General features: G+C 37.0%; 2 protein-coding genes and 1 long non-coding RNA gene across 7 annotated transcripts in view; 1 reads left to right on the top strand and 2 right to left on the bottom strand.

Moving 5' to 3' along the window:
* Positions 1-16540, top strand: part of LOC140059451 (uncharacterized) — a 64617-nt gene that overhangs the window by 1933 nt on the left and 46144 nt on the right. The gene's annotated exons all lie outside the window — the stretch shown is intronic.
* LOC140059450 (protein Wnt-16-like) overlaps positions 1-16540 on the bottom strand; it is a 28077-nt gene that overhangs the window by 7598 nt on the left and 3939 nt on the right. Inside the window, exons 2-3 of the mRNA XM_072105380.1 lie at positions 5886-6139; positions 3311-3597 (exon numbers count right to left, since the gene is read on the bottom strand). Of these exons, the coding sequence (XP_071961481.1) occupies positions 3311-3597; positions 5886-6139 (541 nt within the window). The remainder of the gene's footprint in view (positions 1-3310; positions 3598-5885; positions 6140-16540) is intronic.
* On the bottom strand, positions 8157-15805 carry LOC140058744 (uncharacterized). Of its 5 annotated transcripts, XR_011847050.1 has the most exons (4): positions 15001-15805; positions 9092-14820; positions 8514-8608; positions 8157-8263 (listed from the first exon to the last, which is right to left on the bottom strand). XR_011847050.1 is itself a non-coding variant. In XM_072104477.1 (3 exons), the coding sequence occupies exon 3, from the start codon at positions 14679-14681 to the stop codon at positions 9477-9479; it is 5205 nt and encodes a 1734-aa protein (XP_071960578.1). In that variant the 5' UTR covers positions 14682-14820; positions 15071-15165; positions 15649-15805; the 3' UTR covers positions 8280-9476. The 5 variants fall into 5 exon arrangements, 2 of the variants coding, with proteins under 2 accessions (XP_071960578.1, XP_071960577.1); XR_011847049.1 differs by having other exon boundaries at positions 8164-8263; positions 8444-14820; XR_011847048.1 differs by lacking the exon at positions 8157-8263 and having other exon boundaries at positions 8280-8608.

The following is a 16540-nucleotide window of genomic DNA, read 5'->3' as shown; positions in this document are numbered from 1 at the left end:
TTGATGTTGTCACTTATTCAATTCTCGATCGATAAATCAGTAATTTGGTCTAATCATCTCGGGAGGAGGAAATCCGTGTGTCCGTCAAAGTAGACGAGACGGGCTGAATTAATAAAAGACACTTGATCTATAATATACCCTAATTAACTCCTGTGTAGTCATTAATTTAACAGAAACAATGGAAATATTACTTTAAAATGTTTCATATCATTCATATTTTCTATTTATGCCTATAATTCGATAGAATTGGAAAACCGTCTAATCAAGTCTGTCACAAGTTATACCAAATCTACACCAACATGAATACACCAGAGTAGGTGTATACGGTATTAGTTCAGATATGTGGAACTATATTTTATTTGATTTTAATTGAGTGGTAATAAGGCTGATGACAAAAGTAGCGATAAACATAAATAAACTTTTATGTAAAAGTTCTAGATTTTTTCAGACGTTACAGTTACGAAGTGGACACATCAAAGTAGTTAATATATAACGAAGGTCGGGACTTTTTTTGTAAATCAATTTTACGATGAAGCATTTATTACATTGAATACCTGCGTTTGTAGAAATATACTTTGGATAAAAGCGGACCGCAAACAACCAGATGTTCAATAACTTAAAAATGATAAAGTTACGTAACCCAAGGTTTAGTCAAATCCGTATATTAATTAATTAATTCCCGCATGGAACAGTATTAAGAATTAGTGACGAAAATACAAATGAATTAAATTAAAGTTTTTCGATTGTAGGCCTATCCAGTCCACCATCAAATACCAAAATCAGAAATTCGGTGTGGACAAGGCTTTGTAATTAAACATAAGTCCACACAGGTGTTTCGGAGTAATTTATAATTTTTAATTATTCATAGATATATAATCTTCGTAGTATTTTAATTCGATGTAGGATAGGCAAGAATAGTCATTTTAATTTAAACAGTAGTTACAATAATATAGACATTTAAAAGTTATAATTATAGCTATTGCAAAGTTCAGATGATTTTAGGTTCGTGTTTTATTGTAGATGAAATTTGCAATATTTGAATAGTACTGAAACCTTGAGGTATATGTACGCGTCTTTATTGTATTCATTAGAGATGTACTATTGGATTATCATAGCCTATAGCACTGATGACAATTTACCATAATTGTTACAAGTGAGTAAACATTCCCCGTAGCTCGAATCTACGCCCATGAAAACATTTGGTTAAAGGAAAGGAACACCCTAGTATCTTACCTAACTATTATAAAAGTAAACCTACCAACTTAATATTCAGCACAATTTATGTTTAAATCGGATTTGTAGTTTTCTAGTAAATAGGATTTTAAAGCTGTTTTCAAGACATTTGAAAATCGCCATCTTGTGCTCATGGCAGCCTGTTTGTGACGTCAGATACGGCCGACGAAAATTTTTAAGATTCGCGGTTGCATTCAGCGCTTCTATTGGCTAAGCGAATCCGCTAATATGATTGGCTAATAACGCGACATGCGGTCATGCAGGACGGCGATGACACGGTATGAGCATGCGTTGGCTTGGTAAACAAACCTTCGATCGATCTTTTCTTCTGCAAGCCAATTCGTAAATCTTTCAGCTATTGTTAATCTATTGTTACTTTTATTGCCTAGCTGTTTCAAACGGGATTTGGTAGGGGAATTAACTGGCAAACCTTCCAAACGGAGGCTGTTGGTTGACGATGCAGTGTCTACTTTATTTTCGTTCAACACGAGTTCTAGGCCTAGTAAGGCATACAGTACAGATACACTGGCCGAAAGTACACCATTCTTCGACGGCTTGTTATGCTCGAGAATGTTCTTCTTCTCTCCTTTTTTCCTCATCAGCACGACGCAAAACTAACTCTCTTTCTGTATATTCTGGTTCCAAATTTTCTGAATTATAAAAACTCCAAGCCATATTCCGAAAATATTAGGTATGTTAGGCTATTTAATTGATTTTATTTATGGTTATCCCGCACTTCCATATTGAAATACTGTACTATGACGATGGGCGCTTGGATTTGCTTGAATGCGTCCACCTAATCTGACGTCACATAATTGCTCTTAACCTGTCAAAATGGCGCTGTTCAATTTCCGATATGTTGTCGTTTAAAAGTCTATTTTTTAACTAAATTGCTTACTATTGTACCTTGAACCATTGTAATCATGTTTTTATTACATTTATCTATAAGCACAGTGGCACATTTAGCCCAGGGTGTTCCTTTCCTTTAAAGACCATGGAAATGGATTATAACTTGATGGCCGTAATATCACCGTAGGCCTACTAATTCTAAGCTCTGTCTATCTATCAAACTAGTTTGATAAAAAAGGTTTGATGTGCCCAAATATGGTATTGATATGCTTAAATATGGTAGTGATATGACATTAATCATATTGATATATGGGCACATCACACACATAAAGTTTGATAGTGTAGACAGAGCTTTAGACAGAGAGATGTTCCTCTGAATCAGTCATCTTCATAACATTTCTCAAATTGACAAGATCCTATTAATAACAACTCCCTGATCCTATACTGGTACCCTTCAAAATATCCGGTTATTTATGAATTAAAAGTTAATCATAGTCCAAACAAATACTTCTAAAAATTTCAAGTTGTGACTTCTTTTGCTTGTTAGGTTTAGGTGGACTCCGCCACTGTAGGTTTGTAAGTCTTATCTTGAAAGTATGACATGCATAGCCTATACATTTAGTAGGAATTTCTTGGTGGAGTCTAAGTTGATGGGAACGACGGATTGGTTCGCCATCTGATATTACGACTCTATTGTGCTAAGTTATCAAATGTACTCATGTTAGCATAGTTCAGACACGAAACGATAACATGAACTACGGTTCCATTCAAATTGCACTTCGGAAGAATTTATGGTCTTCTCAATGTTTTTCTGTTCTGGTTCACTGGTGTTACCGAGCTTAGGCTCCCTTGAAGCCCCGGGGTGGCTCTTCTCAAGCCCTAGGTGGCTTGCGTATCGGCATGTTTTTGTACGTGACTGTTACATTCGTTTAGGAAAGAACGATCACCCTAATTTAGCAGGTGCGATCGTGAAAACTTGTTTCTTATGCTTTTGGAAAGGTATGGATACGGATCAGTTATACCTCCGTGGTAGTTTAGTCTTCCGTAGGTACATGTTTAGGCTCGTTTAAATTATAGTATGATACGTGAACGACTAGGCCTATAGCCACAGAGAACAATTTTAATCGATGGAAAGCATTAAACAAAACAACCGTGGTAAACTAATCGATCCCATTTTTTTTAGATCGTACTTGATATTTTGAATTTATAATTTAAAATAATTCTTTACCTGTCTCCCGACTTCATTATTGTGTAAATTCATTAAACTTCGCGCCCTTTCTCTGGAATCTTCACTTTTTGAGTCGTCTGCCACGTCAATGAAGTCTCGACTTATTTTAACTCCATAATTTACGTCATCGCTGCATCCTCCCCATCTCCAACCTTCTTCGTTTACAGCTCCTATTTTGGAGGAATCACACGTACAGTCTGAAAGATTGCCTTGGCTGCAAGAGCGCGTAACTGCGTACACCACGCCCGCTGACGTTACTGCATAAACGAAGGCCGTTTCTTTTGTACCTATGAATAAAAAGAATCGTAATAAATATATATTTTTTTATTATGTACCATTTGGTTTTACTTTCGTATCTATCCTGGATTTACGTTTTCCATTCGTCTTTAAAAAAAAATTAATTTATCAATCCCTCTTCTATCTAATTAAACGATCCATCTCATTATATTATATATTCGTTAACTTTTCGTTTATTGAATCTTAAATTTCTTTAGTCACTGAAAAATGTGATGGCCTTGTAAAATGACAACTTTGATTGTTGTTAGTGTAACCTTCTTTTAATGACATCGTTTTGCCTTTAGTCCGTCCCCTTTCTACCCGACCGAAATATCATAGTAAAGTGATTTTCTTTGTATTTCATTGGGCCGAACTCGACCAGGTTGGTACTTGGCGTTCCATAACAACCTTGTAAAAGTCTTTGTAATACCGATTTCATCTTTTACTTTCAGTTAAATACTATAGATCTATCGAAATAAATAACTATTTAATTTGTTTATAAAATAACAGCATAATAAACGCATAAAAGAAATAAATAAATCCGGCGAAACTCAATGAAACGTTTGTGTGGTTATGTTAACTACAAAGGTGCCGATATCTTGTTGGACTAAACTCTTTGTATGGTATAAATAATGGTTTTGTTACCATTGTAAGTATAGGAAAACATTAACTTACCACAAGCACTGGTGGTAATCCTATTGTAGGCCTACTTATTTTGTAGTTATTTCAACATACAGCAAGATTTAGTTCGAGTTCACATTAGGCCTATTAGCCTCAACCAAATTCTCAGTACTGACAATTATAAGCAGTATCATAGGCAAATTCCGTAATACAGCATCTCATGTGTATCACATGTGATGACTGTATTATAGAAGGTTATGTTAAGGGTTGTGCATGCTCTGATACAGACTCCACATATTGTGCTGTATACATCACAGTCTGCAGAATCGGCTTTAATCGTATTGCCGCAGATTTGGAGACGCATTTTTTATGTTGAAAACACAGATGAGTATGTATTGTTCAACCTGTAGGCCTACAGTATTATTTTTTTTCCTATTTTCCGGGACGCTTTTCTAGGTGGCTTTATGCTAAGTTACTGAGATAACCATAAATGTTCGGATTGTCACGAAACTGGTTTGGTTTTACACGCAGTAAATTGGGTCAAGATGAACGAACTCGTAAAGGAAATACATATCTTTTATCAACACTGGAGGCTTTTCAAGAAATGTAATTTCTGTACTTTGGAAAGCGTTGTATTGTATTTCTATCTGAAGTGTCTTTTGTGTCTTTTTTTCTGTGAGGTCTATTCTGTTCCAGCAATATCTCATGGGAGCTTCAAAGTGCTGGAGAACGGAGAGGTGTAAATAGTTCCTATATGCTTCTTCTTTTTTTCGGTGTGGATATCTTAGGATATTTAATGGATTATTTGTGTGTAAAGTGCTTAGAAACATTGCATTAGACTACCATAATTATTACTATGTCTCCTCCCATTTGTAATTTTTTTGGAAAGAAGTTGGGATTGGTTGTAGTGTGTTATAATGTACCGGTATATACTTTAGTTTAATCTAATCATAAAATAACAGTAAATAACTCTATCGATTTGTTATATGATTTCAACATAATTTGACAACCATTCTTTGTTTTCTCTACAACCAATTCCATATAAAGATAAAAAAATCCCTTTATCTCGCGAGAAGTTATGAACCAGAACGGGTTGAGATCTGTATCGAATGCAACTATTTCTAAAGAAAAATCAAATGAATAATGACTAAAATAAATTGCGTGACAAAATTAGTAAAAACACAGGTGGAGTGAAAGCTCTCTGTTCTGTATCTTATAATAATAATATCAAAAAGATTTTATAAAATAAATTTTGTAAAATAAAAACTCGGTCACGGATGTTTCGTTGAAAGATGTTCCTTATCATTTAAAATCTTATTTTTGTTTTGCAGTATACAGTAAAACAATGTATCGCTTGTCCCCAAGGATATTCAGAATCTGTATCTGTAACTTTCTGTAAATATTACCTTCTTTCTTTTTCCATAGTATTTATTGTGCAATATTATAATGGAGATGGTGCCAAATCATTTTGCTCTCTTCGATCGCCCTAAAACACTGGCTATTGATACTCATGCCGTTCGCACTGGGACACCCATACTTTTATCTGGTTATGTTATGATGTTAGTGTTTTGAGTCGGCGTTTCCATTTTTAAGTATTATACGTATGAAAATCGCCGTCTAGAACTTCCTCATAAGTATGTATAATGCCAAGTTGTCCCAGAATCAATCGTTAACTTACCAATTTGCATCATTTTTCCAAAAACATTTTCATCATTTGGTAAAACAGTACAATTCCATCGTTCGTGTTGGAACTGTTCCTGACATTCGTATATTCCCATTCTAGCTCCTTCGCCGATAACTCGAACTGTATCCGGTTGCCGCTGACATACTGATTTCTGTTCTCTCACTAATCCTGGAACTTTTTTACACGCTTTAGGATCGTAATTTACATCTACAGAGTTGCTTACTCCCACACTAGCAACTCCCAGCCACCTGCAATGTAAATGAATAAATGTAATGATAGGCCTAAATATATCATTCTTGTAGTTTGAAATCGTGGTCAATTATTTTCCGATTTTCCATAACTTAATTGGTGCCTTTTGTATATTAAGCCATTGCCATGAATGTTACAAGTTCTATGCTGGTCAGAGTCACCTTACGGTAGTCTTTTATTACACTCAGGAAGGTAATCGGTAATCGAGCTGGTCCCATATTCATGACAACAGTGAGGTTAATACATTTTCATCATAGGAATAGATTCAACGTTTGACACTGAAAAAACAGGATGTTTCTGCGGCGCTCAGCTTATATTCACACTATTTTTTACGGAAAGGAATACGGCACCGTTCTCCGTTACTTTAACAAAACAACTGTGAATAAGACCAGGGAAGAGTGAGTAAGACACTGGGGATGGCGGAGGACATGGCCACACGAAGGAGAGTTGTTAAATCATCTACCACCGGTACCCCAAAAGTCCCCAAACGTCTAAGGGCAAAGTGAAGTAAAGTTTACGCGTGTCTACCCTTCTTCGGGAATCACGAATTTCACTTTTGTAGGAACAATATAGTATATACGCTATAGAATGATTCATTCGGTACACATTGACTGCACACATCATGCATGTACACAGTCAGACGCTTCTAATGTACATTTTGAAATTAAAATGTATCAAAATAGAGTATACTTTGCATTAGGGAGTTAAAGGTGCATTGAACCGACTTCAATAGACATAGTTTTCATCGGTTGAGTCATATCGCAGGGGCAGTGGACACTTTGCCAGGTTCATGTTTGAATAATGTGTACACTCTTGAATCGTTCGTTTTTATTTAAATAACTTTAAATTAGTCGTAATTATTCAATTATTCAACAATTTATTCCAGATTTCACTCATATATGAAAGAATAACTGAATGGACGTTCCAAGACATATTTTAATAATGTTGTATTCATTACATCATATCCTAATAAATAACATGGTTTTTGTTTTCGATTGGTTCTAATTTCGTTGTAAGCCTAAAGGCATATTTCAACGAAAATATGAAATAAACAATTGTCCTGTGAAAACCTATTGCAGAAGCAATAAGCCTTTATCTATTTCAAGACAGTGGCGTAAGAGACCGTTTTTTCCTCTGGGCACTTCTCAGGGCCCCCCATAAGCTCCGGTGCCATAGGCTTAGCCAGTGAGCGCTCATATCCGTTACGCCACTGTGCCAGGCTTGAAAGCTTATTTGGAATCCTGAAAAAAGAAAACTGCTTCTATCATTACGGCTGAAATAAATTAATTAAAATACAACTATACACTCATCAATTAATATTTTATTTGCTTTATTAAAGTATTAAAATATTTCATCGATTGGCCAACTGTGTACATTTCATTAGATCGATACACTTATTTTGTGAAAGGCAACGAAGGGTTGTTAGCGTTTGAAAAAGAATCGATGATAGGAACTTGTCAAAAGCAATTATCTTCACTTGAAAGGAGAAGACTAGTATAACTGCTCTGAATTAGTTAAATCAATATTACTCAATTTTACAATTGAATGTCCTGTTGCATTTGAAAAGCTCAGATGTGAGGTCTTCATTTTATGACTCATAAATGTCTGTTTTATGGCAATATGGTGGCGAAGGGTTTTTCTAAAATCTACTCTCCTCGCCGGCCCTCCCCCCCCCCCCCCTTTGACAAGTGTGATGTACTGTACATTATAATTATATCATTTTTGTGATGTTAATGTGTGACTAAGAAGAAAATGATCTGTTTTTTTAAATAGTATAAACAGCGGATTTTCCGCATATCCACTGCCACAACCCACTCTCAAACTTTAGTAGGATGTACTGTACAAGATATTAACATTCTTCAAATTTGTTATGAGCTGCTTCATGTTACAGTTCATTAATTAAACAATGTTACCGTAAATGGGGAAGGGGTATTGATATACTGCATAAATCAATAAGCTCTGTCTACACTATCAAACTTCATGTGATATAAAAATGTGATGCGATCATATTTATGGTCATTGTACAGAAAAGGTCGGACGACTACACACAGGTTAGCAAATGAGTAGATATACCACGGGAATAAGTTTGAGATGAATCTGTTTATTAAACGTCTCATTCAATTCTACAAATAAATACAGAAAAGAATCATAAACAACCTTTAACCTTATACCATAGCATATAACCTCAATAATCATTTACAAATCTCCATACCAACATTCAATCATAAATAAACTGTTAAAAGCATAATCAAATATAAACAATACTAAGTATTAAAATACAGATACAATAATGTTTCTCATACACTTGTCATTAATGTTCTTGGTAACTTTCATCATAATACCACATTTTACATAGATTTTAACATGACTCACAACTTTGCCGGGCATAAATACTTCCAGATTATACAGCGTACAGTTTCTACAGTTACGTTCTCAGGTTAGCAAAAGCACATGAATAACTCCATAGCCTAAAACAATATAATTATATTCATTATGTATCAATATCCCTGCTTAACTCATACGTATAAACAAACCTCCATTCAGAACAAAAAGCAACTCTAATCTATAAATAATGTTAACCTACAGCAAAGTTAAGTCGACGCGAGGTCAGATACGAATCACTCATGCGTGACGGATCAAATTCAGAGTGAACATTCTTATGCAACCGGTCTATACCTAGAAATTCTAAGTTACATACATAGCATCTAAAGAATCAACATTATCATGTGAACCAATATATCGGATACTAAATTTAGCCTAAATATATTTTAGGAATATTACAAAATGTTTTGGTCTATTATCATAACAACCTTGTCTTATATAGTCTACCGTATCACTCAAAATGGCGGCTACCACGATGCAGCACATGTTCAAGATAAATCTCATAATTAAAGGCAAAATATCGTAACTATGACTAAACAAATAGTATCACATAAATATAATAAACTTACATTTATCATTGTAATTTACACAAGCAATCGTACGGAACAGATCACGGAAATATAGACGGAATTTCCGGACAGCTCAATTACACATGTCTACAGTAACTCGACTATAGCTGAACTGTACCACACAACCGTAGGTGGCAGCAAATATTACTCGATCGTATATAAGATTATCGCAATAATCCTACACTCCCCCCGATAATGAGGAAATCTCATTATAACAAAACATTTATAACATTTCAAAAGATCAACTAAATAAAGGCAACTACATGATACAAATACAATATCTCTAAACTAAGCAAGTCGTGTATTAAACTTAAACAGATTAATAATTTAATACAAAGAAACTAATCCATCTTAGCTCAGCTGTGATACTTCAATACAGTATAGCTTAATGCTTCCATTCCTCCAGTTTGATCAATTTTACGACTGGACGTTTGTATACCTTTTCTTTCATTTTCACATCCGCTACCCTTACTCGTCCATCTGCACTGGGATGAACTTTCAGTACTTCTCCTGTTAACCAATCTCCTCTCTGTGCTTGGTTGTCAACAACTAACACCTGGTCACCCTCCTTCAAGTTTTCTGTTTCTTTATCCCATTTCTGTCTGATTTGTTGACTTGGTAAATATTCCGATACAAACTTTTTCCAAAATAAGTCAATGATAAGCTGACTATGGCGCCATTGCTTCTTGCTTTTGATTTCTTGAGGACTGACTAATGAAAATGGTAAAGATGGGTCACGCCTACCCATTAACAGAACATTCGGAGTAACCGGATCAGCATCGGAAACATTGGATGATGCATAACCCAGCGGCTTTGAGTTCATTAGGCCTTCCACTTCAACTATCACTGTCTGCAACACAACTTCCGTTACTACTCGATCTTTCAAGGAACACTTAATGGCATTCTTCACCGACTTAACCTCTCTTTCCCAGACGCCTCCGAAGTGTGGTGCGTTGGGAGGATTAAATTTAAACTCTACCTGTTGTTGTGCTAGTTTCTCTTGCAAAGCTGGGCTCATAGCCTTGAAGCACTCATGCAATTCTCTTTCCGCTCCCCTGAAGTTTGTTCCACAATCGGAGTACAATTCCTTCGGGACTCCTTTGCGAGACACGAATCGTCTAAACGCCATGATAAAAGCATCTGTATTCATGTTATGAAGAATCTCCAAATGAACTGCCTTAGTCGTCATACACTTAAAAACTAATCCCCATCGTTTTTCTTGGGATCTTCTAACCTTCACCATCATAGGACCCCAACAGTCCATTCCAGTAGAAAAAAATGGTGGTTTACCAATTCTTAGTCTAGCTTCTGGAAGTTCTGCCATCTTAGGGGTTTCTGGTCCCTTCCTCCATTTCTGACATTCAATGCATTTACTTAATTCAGACTTGATTTGGCTTCTTCCCTTTAGGATCCAGTACTTTCTTCTTAAGTACGCGAAAACTTGATTAGGTCCTGCGCTGTGATTGAATACATTAGCATCCGCCCTTCTAATTAGCAATTTGGTGATGCGATGTTTCGGATCCAATAGTATTGGGTGAACATCCAAGTCTATTTTCTCTACATTTCTAAGCCGTCCTCCTACTCTGATCACTTCATTCTCTGCTTCCAACATAGGATCCAAGTTACATATACGGCTATTACTCTGGACACCTTTACCATTTCGAAGCAATTGTAATTCCTCTGCGAAACATTCTCTTTGTACCCTTCGCAAAAGTAGTAACTCAATGTCCCTGACTTTATAGACATCCAGTGCTGGTGAATCATCACCATAGATTCTCCTTCTATAGACTTCCAACATTTCTTCCCACGTTTCACAGTTATCAATCTCCACCTCCGGTCTCACTTGCTTTATCTCTACATTTCCAGTAAATTTTACAAGCTTTATTTCACTGTCATCGTCTTCCACTCTCAAATTCTCTTGTTCCCACTCATGCATTGGACTCTGCAGGAATGGCGGCCCTCTTATCCATCTTCCATTTAAGTTTGTCACTGGAATTCCCCTAGAAACATCGTCAGCCGGGTTTTCCACTCCGGACACGTGTCTCCAATTCTCAGGTTTCGTTTTGTTCTGTATTTCCAGTACTCTCGTACCTACAAATTGCTTATAGCAGCATGATGGCTTTTTTAACCAACCCAACACTATCATGCTGTCTGTGAAGAACAATACATCTGTTAATGGCAGCGATGATTCATCAGTTATAGATTTACCCATTCTAGCAGCCATAACTGCGGCTTGTAACTCTAGTCTTGGGATGGTCAACTTTTTTAGCGGTGCCACTCGAGACTTTGCAGTAACGAATCTTGTTTTGAATAAACCATCCTGCAGTCTCCATCTCAGGTAAGCACAGGCCCCATACGCCTTTTCAGATGCATCACAGAAAATTATCAATTGCGCGTCAGTAGAATTATCCGGAGTCAGACATCTTGGCAGCTTGATTTCACTTGCATTGTTGAGTTCTTTTAGTAATATTCTCCATTCTTGTTGAGTTTCATTAGGCAGGTCTTCATCCCAGTTAACACCTGACTTCCATAGTTCTTGCATCTTTATTTTCAGCTTCACAACCACTGGCGCCAAAAATCCAATTGGATCGAAAACTTGCGCAATCATACCCAACGCCTTTCTCTTTGTTACTACTGCATTCGTAATGTCATCATCTAGCTTCACCTTAACCTTCAGTGTATCATCCGCGTAGTTCCATGAGACACCCAGAACCTTTTGTTCCTTATCTTTTCTTTCTTCATTGTTTAGCGGTTTGTTTGATATCCATTCTTTGATATTAAATCCTCCGTTGCCTAACACGGCATCCATCTGTTTGGTTAGGGTTTTCGCCTCTTCGATCGTTGTCACCGAAACACATATGTCATCCATGTACGTCTCGTTCTTCAACACATGCGCAGCTCTTGGATACATTTCCTCACCCTCTTTGGCGGTTAACCTGAGAGCAGTTTGCGCCATTGCCGCAGCTGGCTTATCCCCAAATGTCAACACTTGCATAACATAGGTATCAGGATCTCGATCAGAATTAAGATCTCGCCACAAGTATCTGTGTACGTGCTGGTCCATTTCTGGTATCAGCACTCGGTGGTACATCTTTGAAATGTCCCCACAGACAGCAACTTCTCTTTCACGAAACCGCATCAGCACCCCACTCAGATTGTTCAATAGATCTGGACCTTTCATCCAGTACTCATTGATCGCTCCCCCCTGGCATCGGTTTGCCGAGTTGAATACAATCCTCACGGGTGTACTCTTATTTTCAGCCCTGACTACCGCATGATGTGGTAAGTAATGAACAGGTCCCTGATATAATTTCATTTCCGTATTGTTTAATTTGCGAGAAAATCCTTTTTTGACCATTTCCTCCATTTGTTTTTGGTAAGCCGCACCATGCTCCTTATTCTTCTTCAACCTTTTCTCTAAACCATTTAGCATTTTAATTGCTTGGCCTCTGTTGTTGGGAAGTTGAGATGGATCTTTCGCCCATGGATAGGGAATCAACCACTGATTGCCAACTTTCGAACTAGAGTCTTCAATTAGTTTCCCTTCCATGTCTTCTACTGCGCTAAGTCTTGCCTTACACTCACAATTTCCAACATCGACACCCATCGCTTCAACGGACCAAAAGTTGTCTAAATTGACTGGTTTGCTTACTTTCACATTCATAACCTGGTTAAACCTTGCATCCTTCTGGTTACCACCAAATACAGCCCATCCCAATGGCGTCTTCAATGCCACTAGGCCATTAGTCTTCTTGGTTTCTCCGGTCATCAAATAGGCATGATCGACTCCAATTAAGATGTCTATCGGCCCACCTCGTCTTCTCAGAGTATTCTTCATATTAAAAAATTTCTCTAAATTTTTTATGTTGACACTGTTCACATCGTTGATGGTCAGCATTTCTAAGGCTTTGATGTTGTGAACAGACGAATCCATTCCCTGCAACTTTATTTCACACAACCGTGACTCGAAGATTTCTTCCACGCCTCCTACTTTGGTTATTGCTGCAGCCACACTCTTTCCACCAATCCCCAATTTGTTGGCGAAATCCGTTCTCACAAAAGTTCCCTGTGACCCAAGATCCAGCATAACGTTTGCCACATGACTCCCATTTTTCCCAATCACTTCTACGTCTAGAACACACAGCAAAGGCTCCTTATCACCAATAACACTCACATGGCCGACACCAGCTTTCTTTGTTAAATGAAGAAGTTTGTGGTGATACCTGTTACAGTTGTTCTCGCCCATCTTTTCTCCACATACCTTTTTTCTTGAGCAATTACTCAGCCGATGGTTGCGTCCTGCTATCTTGAGGCAGGAAAAGCATGCATGATTAGATTTTGCCAGCTCGAATCGATCTTCTACTTTCATCTGGCTAAACTTCTCACACTCATCTGGCCAATGTGCATCAGACTTGCATATCCAGCACTTTGGAAACTTCTCTTTTGCAGAACTCTGTGAAGGAACTGAAGCATTAACGTTATTTACCTGGTGTTTCTTCTGTCTCGACTGTTGAACTTCAGCCGTAGCGTTGGTAGTGTTCCCAAACACTGGATCATTGATCTCCTTTGCCGATGCTTTGACAAACTTCACCACATCACTTAAGCCAGGTACAACTCCCTTTTCCTTCAGCTTGTAATTCGCTCCTTGCCATCGGTTCTGCAGGAATCTCGGCAACTTATCAATTATCTGCTTTAGACTACTCTGATTGTTAAGTTCATTAAGAAAACCTAAAGCTAACAGTGCTTCATGGCAGTTCTCCAGATCATCCGCAAAGTCGCCTAGCTTAGATGCATCAATTTTGGGCCGGTCCAATACTTTCCCAATCCATGCTTGCACAATAACGGCTGTGTTGCCATATCTGTCTTTAAGAGTTTTGCAAGCTGATTGGTACCCTTCATTAGGGGGCTTCAATACACAATACTGGATCGATTGTAACGCCTTGCCAGCGCACAAAGACATTAAAGTGTTTAACTTTACCTTGTCTTCTGGAATACCAGAGACAGTATTATTAAAAGAAGTAATAAATGCATGGTAATACAGTGGATCGCCTTCGTACTGCCTTATTGGAGTCTGTGGCAAAGTTAATGCTTTAAACAGACTTACTAAAGTGTTATCTACGTTAGATACACCAGTAGCACCACCACTAGAATCAGATGTATTATCTACATTATTAGACACATCATCGGATACACTAACATTAGGTATATTTTCTATCGGTACACTATCAGACACATTATTTGTTACATTACTTATAAGTACATCATCAGATTCATTATCTATAGATACGTTCTCTTGGATTACCTCATCCCTTGTTACTTCAAATCTTGCCATTGCGGTCATGAATTGATCCTGGCAGTGATTCATCCACTCTTGTTCTGTCTCGTATTCCTCTTCATCATTTATCTTTTCGACCAAACTGTCATGGGACTCTTCTACAAGCTCAAACCGCGTCTTTGCTTTTGCCTTCGCAGTGGAAATCTCCGCTTCAGAAGCTTTCCTTTCCATTAAATGTGATAACTCGTTTATCACCCTCGTGAGGTTCCCCTTCCGGTTCCTCCTGTTTATCCGCAGTTGGTCAATCGTAGCCATCGTTGCTCTTCTCTGGTTAGCAGCAGTTAATTGAATTGTACAGAAAAGGTCGGACGACTACACACAGGTTAGCAAATGAGTAGATATACCACGGGAATAAGTTTGAGATGAATCTGTTTATTAAACGTCTCATTCAATTCTACAAATAAATACAGAAAAGAATCATAAACAACCTTTAACCTTATACCATAGCATATAACCTCAATAATCATTTACAAATCTCCATACCAACATTCAATCATAAATAAACTGTTAAAAGCATAATCAAATATAAACAATACTAAGTATTAAAATACAGATACAATAATGTTTCTCATACACTTGTCATTAATGTTCTTGGTAACTTTCATCATAATACCACATTTTACATAGATTTTAACATGACTCACAACTTTGCCGGGCATAAATACTTCCAGATTATACAGCGTACAGTTTCTACAGTTACGTTCTCAGGTTAGCAAAAGCACATGAATAACTCCATAGCCTAAAACAATATAATTATATTCATTATGTATCAATATCCCTGCTTAACTCATACGTATAAACAAACCTCCATTCAGAACAAAAAGCAACTCTAATCTATAAATAATGTTAACCTACAGCAAAGTTAAGTCGACGCGAGGTCAGATACGAATCACTCATGCGTGACGGATCAAATTCAGAGTGAACATTCTTATGCAACCGGTCTATACCTAGAAATTCTAAGTTACATACATAGCATCTAAAGAATCAACATTATCATGTGAACCAATATATCGGATACTAAATTTAGCCTAAATATATTTTAGGAATATTACAAAATGTTTTGGTCTATTATCATAACAACCTTGTCTTATATAGTCTACCGTATCACTCAAAATGGCGGCTACCACGATGCAGCACATGTTCAAGATAAATCTCATAATTAAAGGCAAAATATCGTAACTATGACTAAACAAATAGTATCACATAAATATAATAAACTTACATTTATCATTGTAATTTACACAAGCAATCGTACGGAACAGATCACGGAAATATAGACGGAATTTCCGGACAGCTCAATTACACATGTCTACAGTAACTCGACTATAGCTGAACTGTACCACACAACCGTAGGTGGCAGCAAATATTACTCGATCGTATATAAGATTATCGCAATAATCCTACAGTCATGATGATGTCATATCACTATACCATATTTGGGAATATCACTATCATATTGGGCACAACACTTTTTTGTCAAACTATCAATCTAACAAGATTCGCCTTGGTATGAAATGGTGCGTGCCTTATAATAGGACTAGATTAAAATAGTTCCAATCTCAAATTATTCATAATTCCGCCACCCCCCCCCCCCCCCACCCTCAATCAATGAAGGCAATTTAATTATACGACATCTATATATGAAAACTAAAAAATTACCTTTTTTAATATAAAAAGTTATTTAAAATTGCAACAGTCGCCAACATCTATTTTATATATCATTCGTATCAAGCCCAATTTTGACAGGCATAGTTGAATTACCCCTTCCGTTTTCCATGGTTATTTTCTTAGTATGAAACGCCAACAATTGCAACAGTTGCAAAATAACTCAGAAACTGTTGTAGGCCTGCTCTCTTTGACATATTGTTCGAATCAAGTCCCAATTGCTACAGTAAATTAATTGAGCTCGGGAGTACTGACAGGCCTTCCGTTTGACTCCATATAGATCTAGGCCTGTCCCCCGGTGGTTTGTATTTTCGTTAGTAATTTAGAAATAATTTCAATTTGAGTCGTAACACCTTATTCATACTGGGTAAACGTTTAGACGCGACGGATAATATAACACGGAAAGACTAGAAATCTATAGCCTTTACTTTGCGTGAATAAATTGATTA

The sequence above is a fragment of the Antedon mediterranea genome, chromosome 9, assembly GCF_964355755.1.
Source record: "Antedon mediterranea chromosome 9, ecAntMedi1.1, whole genome shotgun sequence".
NCBI classification, from domain to species: Eukaryota; Metazoa; Echinodermata; class Crinoidea; order Comatulida; family Antedonidae; genus Antedon; species Antedon mediterranea.
The sequence above is the reverse complement of the archived record's forward strand: the minus strand, read 5'-3'. Positions and strand labels throughout refer to the sequence as shown.